The following is a 21170-nucleotide window of genomic DNA, read 5'->3' as shown; positions in this document are numbered from 1 at the left end:
AACAGAAGGGAATGAGCAAGGGAATGTAGGTAAGAAATCACATGGTATCTGTATATGGAAGGGCCAGTGGCTTGGTATTGCTGGGTTTTGTGGCAGGGGATGGTGTAACGAGGTTGTAGAGTTAGGCAAGGGCCAGAGCACGGGGAACCTGGAGGCATATAAAGGGTTTTGAACTTTATGTTGTAGGTGATAGGAAGCCATTGATAGGTTTTAAATCGGGTGACAAGGTTGAATTTGTGTGTGTGTGATTGCTGTAGCGGATGGACTTTGAGAGCTGTTAGAGGTTCTAATTCAACTGTGAGATGTTGACAGCCTGAGCAAGGGCAATGGTGGTTGGAAGACAAAGCATGCATGGGTGTGAGAGATACCTACGAGTTAAGTGAAATGAACAAGACCAGGTAACCGACTGGTTCTGCAAAGCAGCTAGGTAGTATCAGGGATGTGTCCCAGGTTTCTAGTATGAGTGAATGAGGTTTCTAGCATGAGTGAATGAGGTTTCTAGCATGAGTGAACGGGTAGGTTGTGGTGTCGCCAACTAAAATAGATGATTCAGAAGGCAGGCGGAGGAGCTAGCCTAAGCTGGGGAATGGAGGTTTCCCCTTCAGATATTTTGAGTTTGACGTGCCTGTAGCCATTTAGGTGGCAAAGGGCAGTAGGCAGCAGAGTATGAAACTTTAAGCTCCCACATCAGGGGTAGGGGAATGTTGGTCTGGTACCAGAATGCTGGGATGCAAATCCCAGTGTCGTCACTGGAGTGGTCAGTTTCCACAAAGTGGTGCAGCAGTGACAAATGACCCCCAAATCCCAGTGGCTTACAACAGTGAACTGTTATGTCCTCACTGACATAGATGAAAATTGGGAGCTAGCTTTGGCTTTGCTCCACGTCTTTCTCATTCTGGAACCCAGGGTAATGGTGGAACCCCCGTCTCAGCCCAGCCTCGTGCAGAAGGAAGAGAGCAATGGCAGAGCCATGAGATGACTCTAAAACTTCTGCACAGACAGGGCACTCGGTGCATTTGCTCACATTCTATTGGCCGAAGCAGGTCACATGGACAAGTCTGAAGTCAGCCAGGTGGGGACATACACTCCTCCCACCGGAGGTACAGCATATGACAACGGTCAGGGAGCAGTATTCATCTAGTGGGGAGAAAAGAAAATCGTTGGGCCCAACCATATGACTTATGACAACCACTAATGGGCTATAAAACCTTGGGGATTTACTCAACTTCTCTCTGTTTTGCTTACCTTATCTGTAAGACAGGAATAGCAGCACTGCCTCTTAGGATTGTTAAAAGAAGTAACTTAGTTCGTCCACGTAAAGCGCTTAGAACAGTGTCCGACACAGAGTAAACACTTTATAAATGTAGGTGGATGGAAGGAAGAGGGAAGGTGGGGATATTATCTAACGGGGACTGCGATTCAGTTTGGGAAGATGAAAAAGTTCTGCAGACGGATAGTGGCAGTGGTTGCACAACAACGTGAAAGTACTTAATGCCACAGAACTGTACACCTAAAAATGGTTAAAATTTTATGTTGGGTATATTTTACTACAATAAAAAAAATGTAGGTAGATGGGATTGTCTGGGGAGGGCAAGAAGAGGAGAAGAGGGTGGTGGGCAGAAAGTGGAAAACTTGGGAACCAGCAGTGGGGGTGAAAGCATTGCGAAAGGGAGATTGTCTGCTTGGGAGACAGAGAAGGAACATTCTAGACACACAAGAAAACCAAGAGAGGTTGATGTCCTCCGAAGCCACAGGAATCGAGTTAGAAGGGGGTGTTGGAGTGCCTGAGGATGTCTGCTCTGCTTGGCTTTGAACCTGAACCTTCCCTTTGGCACCTTGATTTTGGTAGGTCTGCTTTCCTCTGCCAGTTCCTGATGATATCATTTCTGGTCACCGCCAACACCAGGCCCAGACTGCCTCAATGCCAAATCCTGGCCAGGTCTCTTCTCCGAGGTCCCTCCCTCCCCTCCTCTCTAGCCAGTCCTCTTTCGTCCATTGCTGACATCTTGGTGAGACAAATCTCTTTTCATTAAAAAGACACAGAATTGAGGACATCTTTTCTTGTGTCATTTTTTTTTATTACCGTTGGTGTATATGGTTGTACCCTGAAAAACAAAAATCTTCAAACTTTGAATTTAAAAATTAGGGTTGGTTAGCTTATGGTCAAGATTCCTTTATTAACAAAAGAGTTCATCTTTTGTTTACAGAACATTGTCTATTTGATAAGCCATGGGTTAGAGAAACTGAAAGCTAAAATTTTTCAATGGGAAATGCAGACTGTACAGTTGCGAGGAAGACAAGATTCTTTTTTCTTTTACATCAATTACATTTGCACCGCCACCTTTGGAGGAACCAAGGGATACCTTGGTCCAGAGGATTTCTTCCATTTCTTCGTTGCTTCTAGACCTTGTCTGGCCAATCATCACATGAGCATCAGAGGATGCACAGAGCTGTGGTTCTTAGCTCTGCCAGGAAAAAGCTCTGCGAGGAGCCTGGCTTTTTCTTATTGATTTTATTTCTCTAAGAGTTTTCTTACTAAGTGAATTGACCTTACACAGTTAACTTGATGTAATCTAAAGAAAATAGATGAAGTATGCTTTAGAAAAAATTACACACGCTCTAACCAGCCATTTGGCAATCATTTTCCACAGCGTCTGTCCTTTCGGGGATGGGGAGGTGGGTTTTTTTTTTTTTACACGTGAATGATTACATCTACATACAAGAGCTCCAAACTCTTACTGACCTCCCTCTGCAACACCAGGTGGTGTTGGGGGACAGAGCACTGAGGCAGGCAGGGGGTCTCTCTCAAGGCGTCAGTCACCCCAGGTTGTTTGGCCAACAGTCCCAGGGCATCTGGGCAGTCCACACACATAAACGTGGCAGCTCTTCCAGTCATAACAACATTTGTGGAACACATTGGATGGCCTCAGATGCATCCCATGGAGATAGGGGGACTTTTTTTGGTCCTTATTTGCGGTCAGAGTTCTTTGAAAGCACAGGACATTGCAGCTGGAGAAACTTTCTTAACAGGGTTCCACATTTCTAGGTCCTCACCCAGCAGCCTTTACCTCAATCACTTCATGATCGCTTCATGAAGCGATCACTTCATTCGTAGAATATAGGGGACCCTCTCCAGCCCTCACCCTCATAATGTGAGCATCTGGATAGGTTTTCAATCCAGAAATTATAGATTTAAAAGGAATAGCTGTTCCGGTGTTCTGGGGGTCCTGCTCAACAGTCCTGTGTGTATCCCTGAATTGATTTTGAAGAAGCAGGTGCTGTCGTGGGTCCATTCTCCTAACCCAGTCAAGCCAGCGTGAAAGGCCTGTGTGGGGACCACAGAGACCTACACCAGGCTGTTCTGCTGACTGTCTGCTTCTAGCTAGTGATCATGAACTTGCCCATTTCACCAGCAAATTTGGATCCAGGGATGGCTTCTGATTTGTAGCAGCTAAGTTTCTGACCTCAACTTCCTCACATTGATTTCCCCTCGGGTTTTGGGGCCTTTGAGGTCCCCCAAAGCCTCAGATATAGAGCCCAGAAAGGAAGGGTGGTCTAGGGTGTGTGTGTCTCCTTTCCTTTCTTTGGGGGCATCTGTGTTCATGAGTGGCAGCTGAGTCTCCGAGAAACAGTGTCCCTGGAGCTATTCCCGGGATTCACTAGGGTCCATTCTGGCTGCTGTACGACTGACTCCATGAGAAATGTGAGAAGCAAAGGCCCTGGGGAAGGGGCTGCTAAGACACAGCAATGCTGGACAGAGCTTTCTGGGAAACTTCAAGGCTCCCGGGAACCCTGGGCAGCTTCCTATCCAAGAGTCACTGTGCGATGTGGAGAGGCTGCCCTGGGTGGGTGGGAGAAGGTGAAGGTAGGATTGGGGTGGGGGTAGCTGGTACGGGGCTCAGTCCTCAGTCTTTTTTTCCTCCCTGGAGAATTTCACTCTGAACTTGGAGAGGCGGCAGAGTCCCCATCCTCGGGGTCCTGCCCGTGTGGGGAGATGGGCTGACCCCCCTTCACGCGCTTCCACTTCATCCTTCGGTTCTGGAACCACACTTTGACCTGATGAAGGAAGCAGAGGAGCCTGGTCACTTCACGGCAGGTGTGACCGTCTCCTCATATGGATGCTGAAGCTACCTGGGGTGCAGCTCTGGGGACCCCCCAGCTCGAAATTCTGCTTGCCCCTCCCCACGCCTCCAAGGGAAGACCCACCAATCGGCCCAGAGGCTTGTCTTATGTCTCCAGATAAAGAAAGCCTGACAGAAGAACCAGTTCTAAAAGTCACACTGGCCCCACCCCCTTTCACAAGCCCCTCCCCTCCTGTGCCAACGCCCTCTCCCTGTCGCTTCTATTACCCAAGCATCTGGGAACACAGGATCACCAGCCTCACCCTCAGGCACATTTATAAAGCACTTTTCAGCTTAGATAGCTCTGGTCTGGACATTTTCTCATCTGAGCTTCAGCATTTACCTGCAGGTAAACCTGCAGGGTGGGGTTATGACACTGCCTTACAGATGGAGACCAAGAGAGGTTAGGAGAAGACATGTCCCAGAGGTCTCAGGGCTACGAAAGGGTAGAGGCGGGATCTGAATCTAAGTCCTCTGATTCTAAATCCAGCATTTTGGCAGACGCTTTCTCAACTGAAAGCTGCAATCAATAATAATAATAATAATATTTTATTCCACGTCAGAGCATGGGTATGGATGGAATGCTCTGAGAGAAAGCCCAAAACAGAGGGCTAGGAAGCTTTTCTCAGAGTGTGTCCAGGAACCAGCTGCAAATCCAAATCACCTGGAGAACTTACTCGAAATGCAGATTCCTGGTCCCACTCATTATGACTGGAAAATCGCTCTGTGGAGCTCCGGAAGCTGCATTTTAAACAGGGCCTGGATGATTCCACTGCACACTCAAGTCTAGGGATAACCAGATCAGAGGTTTCAACCCTGGTTGCATGTGAGAATCACCTCGGGGACCTTCGATGAATTCTGATGCCTGGACTTCACCTCAGACCAATGAAAACAATCTCTAGGGGGTGGAGCCCAGGCACTGGTGTTATTAGAATCTCTGCAGGTGATTGTCAGGTACAGCCAGAGTTGAGGACCACTGGACTGGGGCAGAGGGAGAAGACGAAGAAGGTTCTGGGAGAAGCGGGGGAAGAGAGGGGTATGACAGAGCACAGGAAAGGAGGGATGGCCAGAAGAGGAGGGGCACCTGCCGCTCGGAGAGGTCCAGGTTTACGGCTATCTCGTATCTCCGGAGCCGGGTCAGGTAGTTGTGATGAGCAAACTCGGCCTCGAGCTCCCGCAGCTGCTCCTTGGTGAAGGCCGTCCGCTCCTTGCGGGCCTTGCTGCTGCCCTCTGGCTTCCCTCGGTTCTCCTGGTTGTCTGGGGAGAGAGGGCCCCAAACAGGAAGAAGTGAGCCGCAAGGGCCTTGGTTCCCCTTCTTTTTGTCCTCAAGCAGCGGGGCAGCCTTTCCCTGTTGCTCTTATTTTGAAAGGATGCTGAGAAAGAACCCACGGTGTCCCTTTATCATTCATTCTAGCGTCTTCACCCCCAGAGAACTGGAAAGGTTTTTGGATATCAACCTCAGGCACACCTCCCCCACAACTGTTTTTAATTCCCGAAGCACAAGATGCTGCCTTTGGCTGTTTAATGATCTCCACCCCACCTCTGTCCCCACCTACCCACAGCTTGACATTAGCAGTGGCTGTAAGTTTGTGGGGCAGGTTGCTCTAAAACTGAGGTTCTCTGTCCTCAACGACAGAAACATCACCTAGGAACTTGTTAGAGATGCAGATCCTTGGGCCTCCCCGCACACCTGCTGAATCAGAAACTACGGGAGCGGGGCCCAGCGATCTGTTTTTTGTTTTTCCCAGTGATCTGTTTTAACAAGCCTTTGATGAGTCTGACACGTGGTCATGGTTACAAACCTCTGCTCTAAGACCTGGCTACTCAGAGGGTGCCTGGTGGCAGCAGTCGTGTGGCCAGGGAGCTGTCAGACTTGCAGGATCTCCACCTCACTCCATCCTCAGACCTACTGAATCAGAGTCCGCATTTCAGCCAGATTCCCAGGGGAGGTGTGCGCACGTGTAAATTGAGAAGCGCTGCCTTAAGTTTCTCCCGCTCCCCCCCAACGCTCTGACACCAGGAGGGGCTAGGTCTGGAAAGTTCATTTACGAAGGAGGCTCTGAGTTCGACAGGGCAGGGGCTCAACCGTAGCTGGTAACGGGTACCGGAATCAAGCACCTTACAGGCACCAGCCACTTAATCCTCACAGTGATTCAGCCTGGCGAGCTCTAGGATGAGACGCATTTTATAGACCAGAAAACTAAGCACAGAGAAGTGAAGCAAGTTGTCCAAGTTCATCCAGTTCATCTGGCCAGTGAGTGGTGGGGACAGGAATCCAACTCAGGCAGTGTGACTCACACAGTGTTCCAATGAAATATATGTAGGAAGGCTTTACAAACTGTAAAGTACTGTCCACCCAGAAAGGACTGTATCGTGATCTGAACAGGGGAAGGGGCGGTGGTGGATGGAGAAGCACACAGGAAGGAGACCGACACACCTACACAATGAACTACCAACGCGTGCCACGTGGCCCGGGAAGGGCTCCAGGAAGCACGTTTTACTGCAGCGCTCTTAAAAGTTAGAAGTCTTTCACTTCATTGCCCTTGTACATACAGGGAGCCCGGCCAAGGGGCCAGATTGCCGAGCGGGACGGGGATGTGGAGACCCCTCGTCCACCCCACGTTCCCGATGGGAACGTCAGCCCGCCGGTGCTTTCTAGCGCTTTCCACGCAGTCCCCCTTGCATTTCTGTCTGCGCGTCCTCCGCCCCCGCGCCACGCCTCCGGGAGCCGGATAGAAGGGGGAGCCGCCCGTCCCCTCCCGACGTCCCCCGGGAAGCAGAGGAGGCGGAGGAGGGGCCGCCGCCCGGGTGCCGCCACCGGGGGTCCCCGCAACCCCGATGCTCGGGTGCCCGTGCCGGATCCCGGTGGGCCGCCTGCCGGGCGCGCCCGGGGGTGGGAAGGAAGGGGGCGAGTTCTCCTGCCGGGCTGTCTGCCCAGACCCCTCCGGAAGCGGAGCCGGGGCTGGCGGGGAAGGACGCGCCGCCTGGCTGGGGTCCCCCAGGAGTCTTCAGCCTTGGCTGGCGCGAGCCCGGGAGGGAGGGGCGGTCACGGTCACGCCGGGGAGGGACGCCGATTCCGGAGCACATCCTCGCCTGCGCGCCCAGAGCGAGGCTGGGAAACCTGGATTGTTTCCCATCCGCTCCTGTCCTGGAGCTCGGTATTTCCCAGCTCTAACCTTTCGCAGCAGCGGGGGTGTTAAACCCAGAGGACTTGCCCCGACGTTTGAATCCTGGATCTTCTTTCTGGAGCCTCTGGGGAAGTCGCTTAACCTCTCTGGGCTTCTCATCCAGAAATCTACCTCCCAGAGGTTTTGGGAAGCTTGGACAAGCTGCTGTGTGTGGAAAATGCTTTTAAAACTCTAAAGCTCTGGACAAATATAAAGTATTCTTCCGATTCTTCAATTCCTTGAGACGCCATCTGAGGGGCTGGGGTAATAGCTACCGTTTCTTAAAGGCTTCCACGTGCTAAGATGCAGTCACTGCTTTAATCCTCCCCATACACCACACGTAGGAGTAGGTAGTAGTATTATCCCTTTAGCTTTGTCGTGTGGATTTGTGTGATAATTTGATTAATAGCGCTCTCTCCCCAGGGATGTAACTGCTTTTTCTCACTTGCTACTGTACCTGGCACTTAGGAGGTTCTTGCTAAATGTTTGCTAAATCCCTCTCAGTAGATAGAGGCAGAAGCAGCCTCAGAGAGGCCCGGGAACTTGCCCAGTGTGCCAGGCAGCTTTTGGGCGGCAGAACCGAGATTCGAATCCAGATCCACCTGACTAGAGCCTTGGCCATCAACCCTGGCGTCAGGTTCTCCATCTTGCGTCGGCTGGCTGGCAGCTGGACCTGGACCATCACAGCCCTGCCCGTCTCTGCCTCCAGGGCTCCTGTGGGCCCTGGGTTGATGCCCACACCCACCCTCCCCTTCTCTCAGGCCTGCTGAGGTGTGCACAGGTCCCCTATGGAAACCCCCCAAATACCTCCCCCCAACACACAGAGTTCTGCACATAATCCTTCCTAGAGAGAAGAAGGGAGATAAAGGGAGGAGACCTTTGGAGCTGGTCTTGGACTGGTTATGGGGGCAGCTGACCATTGTCAACAAGGCCAAACCCCACCCTATCCACTGTCCTCTCTCACCTCTTAGTATCCTGATTTACTAAGAGGCCTCAGGATGGGAAAGAAGAAATAGGACAAAGGAGCCTGGGCTGGGAACTGAGTGTCTGAGCCCCTGTGTGAACCTCGGGGCAACACCCGCTAAAGGGGGTGGCAACTGGCACTGGAAGAACCTTTGTCCCTCATCAGCTTCCCAGAGGGGTAAGAACTTTGATCACTGTTAGAAATGACAGGGCTTCCCTGGTGGCGCAGTGGTTGAGAGTCCGCCTGCCGATGCAGGGGACATGGGTTTGTGCCCTGGTCCGGGAAGATCCTACATGCCATGGAGCAGCTGGGACCGTGAGCCATGGCTACTGAGCCTGTGCGTCCAGAGCCTGTGCTCCGCAACGCGAGAGGCCACAACAGTGAGAGGCCCGCGTACCGCAAAAAAAAAAAAAGAAATGACAAAGGGGTCAGAAGTATGGCAAGTTAGCTATGAAAACGAAAGTGGAAGTTATGGTTCTCTTTGTTCTGCAATAGTATAAAAATAGCATATCTTTTCATCAAGATAGGAAAAGACAAAGAAAAATGGTAAGTACTTTTATACCGTTTCTGGCCAGGGGGTGTCCATTCTGCTGGATCACATGCACAGTTCCTATGCATGCTACCCCCAAGATGGTTTGATCCCTTTGTTGGGGAGCCTCCCTCCCCTCTCTGGGCTCAGCTTCGCCATGGGTAGAAGTATGGGATTGGGCTGGGCCTTCTTTCCCTGGGCGAGCTGTTGTCAGAGTTCTTTTCCAATACGCCACCCTGGCACTCTCTTCTCTCCCTACTCCCTCTTCTGTTGAGAAACCCCGGCCTGGAATCCGAGGTCCCTTCCAGTTTCAAAGATTCTTGTCTTGGCCCCAGGTTACACCCTTCTGTCAGCAGGAAGGAACAGTGTGTTGTGTGTTCTGTCCCAAGGCCCTCCGCAGCCTTCCCAAGGCCCTCAGTCCAAAGATCAGGGCTGTGCTGGGGAATTTCTCTCTCCCTCTGACATGCACAGTGCCCCAAGCCTGGAGCTGCGTGGAAGGGAGTTGTGTTTGCAGAGATTTCTGAGGACCTGTTGGAGAGCCTGAACCTTAGCTGGCTCGAAGAAAGGCTCTCTGACCTTGGGCAAGTCCCTTAAGTTCTCTGAGCTTCAGTTTCCTCATTTGTAAAACAGAATAGCCTCACCCCCTGTGATCAGAAGGCTTCTGAGAAGGTAAAGCGAGATGCGTAATGTGTGTTAACCCTTAGCACAGTGCCGGGCACACAGCTGAGGCTCCTTTTGGAGAACCACCAGAAGAGGTTCTGCTGGAGGTGATGCTGGAGAGATGACACAGGTGGAGATAAAACACAGTGCATCTCAAGGTACCACGTCTCCAGAGCTGTGTGAAAGGGATGCCTTTTCAACGTCTGGCCTTTTAACTGTTTTCCCTTCTCCACTACTTTTGCACATTTGTACTTGAATCCGTGTCTCTATTGCTTCCAGGCGCAGTAACTAGAACTGAGCAGCGTGACCGTCCACGTCAGTCCTCCTGGTCCTGATTCTTCCTCAGGGCCAGCGGGCGCCTCTTCCAGGACCGCAGAGGGAGGAGGCCGGTGCTCAGCTGGCTGCCTCTGTGGTTAAGGAGGAGACCCTCGGCCCCGCCCCGCCCTCTGCACACCCTCGGAGGGAGCAGGGCCGTGATGGAATGGTCCGGAGCACCCAGAGAAATGCAAACAGGATGTGTGTGTGATTGCGGTTTCCACCAGGAGCTTTGACACCATCCGAGGTAAATTATTTCATAAGTAGCTGTCACGTTTGGCAGACCTTCTTAAAGTTAGCAGACAGCTTTATCGGAACTACGGGGAGGTTCAGATAGACCTTGGGGAACGTGCCTTTCTGGAGTCCTGTATTCCTACTCCCCAACTCTCACAGCCAGTTAACATAAATTTCTATCCAGGACCAGATAGACAGCCACAAGCCCCATATTCGGGTAGCACTTTGCAGTTGACAATTGACAATGGATTTCTTTCCCCCAGAGATAAACTTCTTTGGGGCTTTCCTCTGTACTACAGAATCATAGAACAGTAGACCTGGAAGGGGACTTGGGGATGATCTGATGTGGCCTTTACATCTTACAGGTGAGCCTAGAGAAGGTAAGAAACTTGCCTAAAGACACACAGCAAGTTAGCAGCAGAATTGGGCTGAGAACCCAGATTTCCTTTATAGGAAGCTATTTCCTGACTGTTAGGCTGCTTCCTACTGGGTCCTCTTAATTATCCTGTGAGGTAGGTAAGGTACACATTAGCCCATGGAACAGACGAGGAAATTAAGACCCAGAGACTAAATGGCTTGCCAGAAGTCCCCTGGGACCAGTTCAGGCTACGTCACACTGCACTGCAGGGGTGATGAGTATGGAGCTGTGCTCGCTCCAGGGATGGCGTCTGGGTCTGGGTCCAGGTCTGCCTCCCTGGGACTCCCCTTGGCAGATCCTCTGAAAATGGGGTCTACAGCTTGCTAGGCTACAGACCAGACCTTTAATGTGCTCGTTAGTTTTGATACTTTCAACTTCAGAGGGAAGAGTCAAAGCCCTGAAAATAGACAAGATCTGGATGGAGCCAGTCCCAAAACCAGATGGGCCTTTGCATTCACACCTCCCTGGCTTCCTGGGACTGGCTTGACTTTCTCTCTGGGCCCCGACCCACCTCAATGTCCAGGCCCTTTCTGTCTCCCATGGGGGCCTGAAGAGACCTGGTGAGGCTCCCAGCCTCTTTGAGGAGCCCAGCAGTGGGACTGGGGGATTCAGGGAGGGGAATACCTGGGGCTAGAGTCGTCTTTGCTGAGAGTCCCAGGTGGCGGGGGGTGGGTGAGGGTGGGCAGTGATGAGGGATAGTGGAATGGACTGGCTGAGGAGATGGGGTGTGGGGACCATGAAAGAGGGGAGCAGAGAAGTGGAAGGGGTACGGGGGCGGTGGAAAGGGGAGGCTGGAACAGCAGCAAGTTTCTGAGACGGTTGGGGCAGGCGAGAGCAGCGCTGGGCTTTGTTTGTGTTTATCAGTTCCAGATGTCACGCTCAGCTGTCACCGAAGGAAGCGTAGGCTTCAAGACCCAGGGCCCACTGCTCACACTGCTTCTCCACCACTGAGTTCAAGGAAAACATGACATAGAAGAGTCTGGAATGGGGGTGGGGACTGCGAGAGGAATCCTGGCCAGAGGCCAGGGCACCCTGATTCCGTGAGTGGAGTGGGCACTGGGGAAGCTGGCCCCAGGGGTCTGCAGGGGCCTCGAGTCCTGCCCCTCAGAAAGGGGTGAGTGTGGATTTGAGATCACTCAGCCTGATACTCGGTGTCACGTTTGTGACCCAGGCGACACTCAACTGAGGTTGTCCATTTATTTTGTTATTACCTCCTTTCCTTCTTCCTCTGTCCCAACAGCCTGCTTTTTTAGAGATTCATTCGTAAAACAGTCTCCACTTTTTTTCTTCTCTCTTGATGGGAGTAAGATAAGAATGCGGGGATCTGCTTGTGGCCAGAAGCAACGCTCTGTCTGAATGGACAGACACTAGTGGCCAGCGGACCCGGGACTGGAGCATTTGTCCCGCCGCTAGAACTTTGTCCCTGTACCTTCTGTTTATGGGCTGAACTGTGTCCCCCCCACCAATTAATATGTTGAAATTCTAACCCCCAGTACTTCTGAATGTGACTGTATTTTGAGATAGGGTCTTTCAAGAGGGGATTAAATTAAAATGAGGCAGTTACGGTGAGCCCTAACCCAATCTGACTAGTGTCTTCATAAGAAGAGATTAGGACACACAGAGAGCCACCAGGGATGCGCACGCACAGAGGAAAGGCCGTGTGACGACGTGACAAAAAGGCGGCTGTCTGCCAGCCAAAGGGAAACGCCTCGGCAGAAACCAAACCTGCCATCATCTTGATCTTTGACTCCCAGCTTCCAGAACTGTGGGAAAATAAATGTCTGTTGTTTAAGCTACCCAGTCTGTGGTATTTGTTATGGCGGCCCAAGCAAACTAAGACGCCCCCAACTCCCCATATCCGTGCTTATCACTGAGGAGAGAGAGGGAGCAAGGCCACTGGGGGGTGCTTGGCAAGGCTGACGCAAGGCCATAGGGACGGCTCTGCAATTCCTCTAGACTGGAGAGCACAGTCACTTGTCCATGTGGCAGCTGGGCCCTCTCGTTGCCCAGCCGTGAGCCCCCCCTAACTGCCTGGCCGTGGTGGGTCCCCTTTGTTGCTTAGCCACAGCTCCAGCCATGGGAGTGCTTGGGAGGCAAGCCCAGCACCTGTAGCGGATTCCTGCAAGTCCAACCTGCACGTGGATATGTCTTTCTGACCCAGCACTCACCCTGACCCTGGGCTGGTTTTATGACTGAAGTCTGGCACTCTGCACACTTTTTTGTGAGTGAGACTGTAAAAATCCTGATGCATTTTCCAGAAGCACATCACGCATGGTGAAAACCCTCATGCCAGGCGGTGGAGCCACTCTCAGAGAGAAAGTGAGAAAATGAATGAGTGAATGCCAGGCTGCACTAGAGGCTGTTGGCCAGACAATGAATGAGCTTTTCCTGTGTACACATGTTTCAGTAGGTGCTAGGGAGACTGCCCAGGTGAATCAGATAGCATCCCAGCCCTCTAGACACTTCAATTTTAAGGAAAAAGGCAGCTATATGCATCTAGAACTCTGGATACGGGCCAACTGTGGTTTGATTCTAAGATGGTGATGTCAGCAAGGTATGCTCTATGTGTGAGGGGAGAGAGGTCATGAAAGGATTCTTGGACACTCAACAAACTAAGAGTAGAAGGAAATTATCTCAATATAATAAAGGCCATATATGAAAAGCCCATAGCTAACATCATACTCAGTGGTGAAAAAGGGAAATAGTTTCCTCTAATATCAGAAACTAGGGAAGGGAGGCCCACTCGCACCATTTCTATTCAATATAATACTGGAAGTCCTAGCCAGAGCACTCAGGCAAGAAAAAGAAATAAAAGGCACCTAAATCAGAAAGGAAGAAGTAAAGTAATCTCTGTTTATAGATGAAATAATCTTGTATGTGGAAAACCCTAAGATTCCACAAAAGCCTCTTAGAACGAATAAATAAATTCAGCAAGGTTGCAGGTTACAGAATCAGCGTGCACAAATCATTTGTGTTTCTATACTGAACAATCCAAAAGGGAAATTAAGAAAACAATCCCATTTATAATCGCATCTAAAAGGATAAGATATGTAGGAATAAACTGAACTAAGGAGGCAAAAGACTCGTACAATGAAAATTACAAAACATTGCTGAAAGAAATTAAAGGCACAAATAAATGGAAAGACATCCTGTGTTCATGGATTGAAAGACTTAATATTGTTAAAATGTCCATACTACTCAAAGTGATCTTCAGATTCAATGCCATCCCTATCAAAATCCCAATGGCATTTCTTTGCAAGAATAGAAAAAAAAATCATCCAAAAATTCACATGGGATCTCAAAGAACCCTGAATAGCCAAAACAATCTTGAGAAAGAAAAACAAAGCTGGAGACCTCAGGCTTCCTGATTTCAAAACATATTACAAAGATACAGTAATCAAATCATTATGGTACTGGCACAAAAACAGACACTTAGATCGATGGAACAGAATAGAGAGCCCAGAAGCAAGTCCTCACATAGATGGTCAAATGATCTTCAACAATGGTGCCAAGGCTACACAGTGGGGAAGGCACAGCCTTCAACAAACGGTGCTGGGAAAACTGGATCTCCACAGGCAAACGAATAAAGTTGGATCCTTACCTTACACCATATGTAAAAATTAACTCGAAATGCATTAAAGACCTAAAAATGTAAGACCTAAAACTAGAAAACTCCTAGGAGAAAACATGGAGGGAAATCTTCATGACATTAGATTTGGTGATGATTTCTTGGATATGACACCAAAAGCATAGTCAACAAAAGCAAAAATAGACAAAACTACGTCAAACTTAAAAATTTCTGTGTAGCAAAGGAAACAATCAACAGAATAAAAAGGCAACCTAAGGAATGGGGAAAATATTTGTGGACCATACGTCTGATAAGGGATTAATATCCAGAATATACAAAGAACTCCTGCAAGTCAACAACAAAAATCAAACAGTCCAATTTAAACCTGGACAGAGGACTTGAATAGACATTTCTCCAAAGGAGATATACAAATGGCCAATAAGTATATGAAAAGATGCTCAACATCACCAGTCATTAGGGAAATACGAATCAAAACCACAATGAAGTATCACCTCATACCTACTAGCATGACTACTACCAAAAAACCCCCAGAAAATAACAAGTGTTGGCAAGGATGTGGAGAAAGGAGAAATTGGAACTCTGTGCACTGTTGGTGGGATTGTAAAATAGTACAGCTGCTATGGAAAACAGTATGCAGGTTCCTCAAAAAATTAAGAATGCAATTACCACCTGATCCAGCAGTCCTACTTCTGGGTATATATCCAAAAGAATTCAAAGCAGGATCTCGAAGAGATATTTGCACACCCATGTTCATTGCAGAATTATTCATAATAGCCAAGAGGTGGAAGCAACCCAAGTGTCCAATGACAGATGAATGGATGAAGAAAATGTGCACACACATGCAATAGAATATTATTCAGCCTTAAAAAAATAAAGAAATCCTATCATGTGCTACAACATGGATGAGCCTTGAGGACATTGTGCTGAGCTAAACCAGTCACAAAAAGACAGATACTGCTTGATTCCACTTACATGAGGTATCTACAGTAATCAAATTTTTAGAAACCGGAGGGTAGAATGCTGGTTGCCAGGGCCCGTGGGGAGAGGGCAAAGGGGAGTTGTTTTTCAACGGATATAGAGTTTTCCTTTTATAAGATGAAAAAGTTCTAGAGATCTGTTGCACAACAATATGCATATAGTTAATGCTTCCGAACTGCACAGTCAAAAATGGTTACGATGGTAAATCTTACATTATGTGTTCTTGACCACAATTTTTAAAAAAGCAGATTTCAAATGCAAGATGTTCAAAGGTTAGAAGTCTCAGGGGAGCTCCTTTATGAAGTTACAAGCTGTATTTATAAAATCAGCACAGGTTCTAGCGATACTATAGTTTGAAACTTCTAAACTGTAACTTTCACTGAAATGATGCTAGGTACAAGTGGAGTCATAAAGGAAAGAAGGATGGAAGGAAGGAAGGGAGGAAGGAAGGAAAGAAAGAAAGGGAGGGTCCTTGGAGTAGGTGGCTTTCAAGCTGGATGTTAAAATAAGTAGGCAGAAGAGCCCGGGAAGAGAAGGGTCTTTGAGGCAAGGCGAAGAACTGAGCAAAGGCGGGGGGCGGGGGCATGGGGAGAAAAAGTGGGGTGTCTTTGCAAGACAAGTAAACTGGCATGGTTTCGTGGCAAGGTGAGCGGAGATGGAGGTGGGAGGGGTGGCCTGTAGCGGGAAATAAGCAGGGAAAGAGGTCAATCTGTGGAGGGTTTTTCAACCTCAGGGGAAATTGAGAGTGCGCGTAAGCTGGGCACGGGGAGGTGGACATCAGATCTTGCAGGGGAGAAATCGGGGAAGGAGGAACCCTGGGAGGCACGCGTGTTGGAGCTGCAGGAGGATGGGGCAAAGCGAGTCTGATGAAGGCAGAGTGAGTGTCGGCGAGCGGCGCTGAGCTGATCCGGGGCACCGCGACTCTCCCAGGCGGGCGATCAGATTCACCTGTAGCTGGGCTGATCACACGCGACCTTCCCTTGAACCCCGTCAGGAAATCACCGAGAAATCCTTCATTCCCATAAATTAAAGACGACCACGGTAGCAACAACAGATTGGGGGCAAACAAGAGTGGCCTTGCAGCTGTCCTTGCCAGCAGGGGTCTTTAACACCCCCTGGCCCCAGGGCGGGAGTCGTTGGGATGAGTTAATCTCACAGCTGTCTCTTAAATCAGTTTTGTGCTGTGAACCAACAGAAAGTCTCAGGGTAGGAGCCGAGGATCCCTGCTTTCCTGACCATTTCCCTGAGCAAATCAGCTCCACTTCCAGTAATGGGGAGTGATGGGGGAGCAGCTGGGACTGGCAGAGGAAGAAGAGGAGAGAGCAGAGAACGTTCCTTTTGAAACAAACTTCCAGTAACTTTCTGTTACCGAACCCCCCTGGCCAGGCCAGCCAGTACGGGACACATTTACCAGGCGTGACTCACCCCCTACCCCAGCCTCTCTGGCAGATCTCTGAGCTCCAGGCTCCTAATGAATGGCAACTGGATTTCAGGACCAACAATGATTGCGAGAAATTCCCACATCTTATACCCCAGACTCAGGAATTTCTGAGACAGCGTATTTGAAATATTCAACTCCACTGTCGCCCATAACATAGGGCTATTTATCAGATTCTATGTTCTGAAGACTGGTTCTGGAAATATGGGCCTAAGACCATTCAGAGCTGCTATTTATCGAACTCATGTACCAGACACAGTGTTAATCTCACAGAATTTAACCTTCACAGGGACTCCACATGGAGAGTGATACTGTTATAGTCCCATTTTACAGAAGGGTAAACAGAGGCTCCAAGAATTTAAGACCTTTCCCAGAGTCAAGCAGCCAAAAGCGGCAGTGCCGACCCTGCAACCTGACTGCCTGATTGTGAAGCATGACGGAAAACACACCCCTGAGCAATGCTGCTTAACCTTCCAGAGACGGCTTAGCAGGGGCCAGGGTGAGGTGCATGAGACACGATGAATGCAAAATGCAAGGGGTGCCCAAAACCTCAGTAATCAAGAGAAAGACTATTTTAATGCAAAGTTTTAAAAAATCAAAATGAATACAAAAATCCACAATGAACAGAATGTCAAAATTGAAAAGAGAGAATGCAACCAGTGGCTCAGGACGGGTAGGGTGGGGCGGGGGTCTTCGTGGGTTTGTCTCTTGTGAACTGAACTCCAGGCTCCTGGAGTTGGTTGTGAGCCTTGTCCATCGCTTTCCCTTTTCTTTAGGCTCTTACAACACTGATCTTTCCTACCTCCTCCCCCTTCAGTTAAATTCTGAAGGGAGATGCAAGCAGCCGTGCAATAAAGGTTTCCATGCTGACCAGAGAGGGTCTGGGACCCCAGAGAACGAATGAGAGTCAGCTGGCTGTGCCCTGTCCTGTGCGACTGCTACTCCTGCTGCTGCTTCTGAGGGGACCTCGAGGGAGAGCCCAGGCTCCCTCCTGGGTGGGAAGCTCCCCCCGCCAGCTGCTGACCCTATGAAGAGGGTGCTCTGGGGTGGCCAGCTGCTCGGCAAGCGAGCAGCGCCATCCATGGGTCCCTCGCCAAAAGGAAAGATGGTGCATTTGGGTCTTGCTGAAACATGGAACGAGCTTTTGCCTGAGCCCAGCCCTTGGCCTTGCCCATGCCTTCCCAGTGCTCTTGGCTCACAGTCCCCTGGAAAGTGGCTGGATGCGGCCAAGGTGGATGTGGGCAGAGATGGAGGACATAGTGGCAGGCGCCAAGGAGGGGAGAGCTCTTCAACTAGGCGCGGAGCCAAGTGGCTGACAGCTCATTGGAGAGGAGAAGCAGAAAGCGCCCCATTCTCTGCAAGTCTCCATCCGGGCTTAGGAATAGTTCAGGGTTTGACTGGCTGGGGATTTAAAGGGCCCTTCTATTTAGTAGCCAGGAAGGCTGTGGTTTTTATCATCCACTGTGAGCACAATGAGGGGCTTCTTCAAGCATGGAGACCAGATATTTCAAAATGAGGATTCTGCTTGAAATCTACTGAAGGGTGTGGGATTCGGGGTCTGAAGTCTGGGGTTTGAGCTTTCTTCTAGGGTGACCAACGGTCCCGGGGACACTGGACTTTCAATGCTAAAACCAGAAAAGTCCTGGGTACGTCGAGATGAGTGGGTCACTCTGTTTTGACTCCATGCTAGCAGAGATCCCCTCAGACTTTTCAGTCTTTCCTTTTCCACGTGTAAAGAATCAAGTCACTGACAAGACCTGCTGTACCAAACTCGAAAACTTGTGGGACTCAAAAGACTTATCGTATGTTTCCTGCCGCACCTCGAACCCCCTAGATCACAGCACAACCACTGCCGGAAAGGTATCTGCTGGCTTCTCCTCCCTCTCAGTCTGAACTCTTTGGGGGTGAGACCACCTTATTCATCCCTGCAGTCCCAGGACCTCTGCCAATGCTTGGCAAAAAAAAAGATGCTCGGGAAATCTGCTACTTTGAAAGTGCTTCGTAAAGCAAAGCAGAGAGTGTTCTCGTTGGTTAGTCGGTCCTCTCATTTGCTGCCTGCCCCTTGTTAGCCCCATGAAAGGTCTTCTGTAGGTTCAGACAGACAGATGTGCCCCAAGGGTGGCTGTCAGGAGGACGTAGTGGGGCAGTGGGGGCAGGAGGCCGGGGCAGTGGGGGCAGGAGACCAGGGCACTGTCTTGTTCCGGGCAAGGTGGGGACAGGAAACCAGACAAAAGGTGAATGGGCAGTGAGAGAGGCTGGGGGGTGGGGGGGCGGGGCAGTCCCACGGGGAAATGAGGAAACAACAGGTCCTTCCAACCAGGAGGAGACGGACTTTAGCTGGGACCTGAACAAGCAGGTCAGCTCCATCATCTGGCCTCTGCTGCTCCAGCGCCGAGCAGGGCTTTACCTGCACTCTGGGGTCCAGAGCTTACCCTTTGCTGCCTGCCTCCCCGACTTTCTCCAAGTCTGGCGATCCCTCAGGAGGGCTCCTCAGAGGAGTGGCCTTTTGGGGGGGGTCACCCAGACCTTAGCACGCTGAGCTGCCCCTTGGCCTGGGCACAGCCCAGCTGCAGAGGGCGATACCTCATGGGCAGTCTGCCCCAATTCTTACTGCCTGCCTCTTGCGTCCCTGCGCTATGTCTGCTTCTCTCCCTCTAGACTCCTGGAGACACGGAGTCCTGGTTCTACTTGACTGCCGGGGGTCCCAGCCTTGGTCCTAGCCCTCCAAGCCTTGGTCTCAGCTGACTCCTCTGGGGAGCAAGCCCTGGGGCTCTGGGACCTGGAGCTGGCTGGGGCATGGTGGGGAGAAGCGTGGTTCAGGAAAGCCCCTCTCCAGCCCTTGCCAGCCCGTACCCAGAGGCTCCGTCCCACATGTCCTTCAAATCTTTGCGGATCCTGTTTCGTTCTCTTGCCGGCACATCCTTCCCAAGGCCCAGGAGAGCTGAGGACACAGACATAGCCCCCGTCACCAGAGAATCTTAGAACTCTGAGTAGAAGCAACCCCAAAGGTAACTGTTCTAAGTCTCCTGCCTTTGGGTGGATTAGATCATATTGTTCTGCATTCATGGTCAGGATACCTAGGCTCAGAGAGGGCAAGCAACCTCCTCAAGGTCACACAGCAAAGGAACGGTCAGCTGTTCCTCAGGCACTTACCCGAACTCTCCTTTTTCCGCCTGGTTGACTTCTTCTCCGTCCCATTGGCAGTGCTCCCAAGGACCTCGTAGTCCTCGCCTGGGCCTCCCGTGGTGTCCACCAGGCCTGGGCTGCTGGCCCCCATCTCCTTGGAGCCCCCTGCTGGGCCCGGGTTGAGCCTATGCCGGGCCTCTGAGACAGGAAAGTGCCAGTCGGGAGGTTGTGGGAAGGCGGGGTGCTGCTCAGTGAAGCCGCGCTCCTCCCGGGGCAGGCTGTGTGGGGTGGCTGCTAGGCAGGAGGCTGAGAAGTCAGGGTACGCTGCCGTTGCCGTCCCTGGGAAGTCTGGTTTCTGGTGGAAGGAGAACGGGGTTGGCGGGTAGTGGGGGAGGCCTGAGGCCCCACTGCCTTCTGAGTGAGGGTTTCGAAGGCAGCCCCAGACCGGGGCCGGGGGATGGGGGCCCCTCATGCAGCTGCTGGCCACTGGATCCATCTGCTGTCTGGTGCACGCCTCAGTCCTTTCAAAGGCTGGAGTCTTACACTTTTTATATTCAAAGTGTTAAAAATGCAAAAAAAAAAAATTTTTTTTAACAGGAGGGAAAAAGGTTCAACAGAAAATTCACCCCAGGAACCAAAACAAAAACCAAAACTAACGTTGTTCCTTACAGCTACGCACACATGTGTCTGGCCACACATACGTGTGCCCGCACCTCTGTTGGACTTCGTTCCTGGCTTCCTGGTCCCCCCCTCCGACACACCAACCTGCCTAGTGGGGTCCCCTGTACGTGTATTTGTCGCCGATGACACTAAACATTTTCACTGTCCCAGCCCAGACGCACCAGCTGATGAGTGCTCGTCTTGGAGCCCGCAGCAAATGCCTGCAAAAAGCTGGTCCAGGGCTGCTGAGACACACTTTTAAATCCTTCGGTAGGGGAGAGAGTGACAGATTTCTGAAGTGAAATGTGAGAGAGGAGAGGGAGGGGTTAACCAGCACACACACGATCCCCTCCAACCAAAACCCGAGCAGGCAACTATTAATCATCAGAAACCTTATATGCACATCTAATGGGATTTGCAGATGGAGTCTTTTAAAGAAACATTGTCTGTATTTTTTTTTTTTTTTTAGGGAAAGAGAGCAGCACACACACAATTTCTTTAATGTTTCTCCTGTAACACTATGAAGTTATTTTATTGCACTGTTAACAAAATTCCCCAAGTCTTGGATTTGGAAAAAGACTTAAGTCATATCCAGAATCCATCAAGTGCCAAGTCAGGGAGTGAAGCGGGGAATGAGCGCAAGAGACAAGTTTGCTGATTGCATTTGATTTAAAGGCCCTTCTACTGCTGCTTGCAGAAAGGAAGGTGGATTAAAAGAAATCTTTTTTTGCAAGTCTCAGCGGCCCACTATGGTCTGTAGTAGAAAGACACACCCCAGAAAAAAATGATTTCTCTCGGCCCAAAGTGACATTCTCACTTTCTCAGTAACTTAAAAAAACAATCAGATTCTTCCTTCCGCTCTTTAACCCCCAACTTACATGCCAATTAGCCACACTCTTCTCCAGAGGCGTTTCAAGTCATTTTTCTCCACGGCAAAGGAAAGACACTTAGATAAGTTCCTTGAAGTTTCT

At 50.4% G+C, this 21170-nt stretch overlaps 1 protein-coding gene and 2 long non-coding RNA genes across 7 annotated transcripts in view; 1 reads left to right on the top strand and 2 right to left on the bottom strand.

The window, feature by feature from the left end:
• The window catches only part of LOC125962024 (uncharacterized), a 216687-nt gene that overhangs the window by 163789 nt on the left and 31728 nt on the right, over positions 1-21170 (bottom strand). The window lies entirely within an intron of this gene.
• MEOX1 (mesenchyme homeobox 1) lies at positions 1980-20475 on the bottom strand. Of its 5 annotated transcripts, none has more exons than XM_049701609.1 (4): positions 20382-20475; positions 19567-19894; positions 5206-5378; positions 1980-4056 (listed from the first exon to the last, which is right to left on the bottom strand). In XM_049701609.1, the coding sequence occupies exons 2-4, from the start codon at positions 19688-19690 to the stop codon at positions 3934-3936; spliced, it is 420 nt and encodes a 139-aa protein (XP_049557566.1). In that variant the 5' UTR covers positions 19691-19894; positions 20382-20475; the 3' UTR covers positions 1980-3933. The 5 variants fall into 5 exon arrangements, with proteins under 5 accessions (XP_049557566.1, XP_049557564.1, XP_049557565.1 ...); XM_049701607.1 differs by having other exon boundaries at positions 19567-20083; positions 20382-20474; XM_049701608.1 differs by having other exon boundaries at positions 20305-20460.
• Positions 5930-13085, top strand: LOC117198863 (uncharacterized). The gene is made up of 3 exons (XR_004480122.2): positions 5930-9599; positions 9721-10003; positions 10254-13085. It is a non-coding gene; the product is annotated as an uncharacterized LOC117198863 (long non-coding RNA).

Source organism: Orcinus orca, chromosome 19 (genome assembly GCF_937001465.1).
Source record: "Orcinus orca chromosome 19, mOrcOrc1.1, whole genome shotgun sequence".
Classification (NCBI taxonomy): Eukaryota; Metazoa; Chordata; class Mammalia; order Artiodactyla; family Delphinidae; genus Orcinus; species Orcinus orca.
Note: the sequence above shows the minus strand (reverse complement) of the source record. Positions and strands in the feature narration are given on the sequence as shown.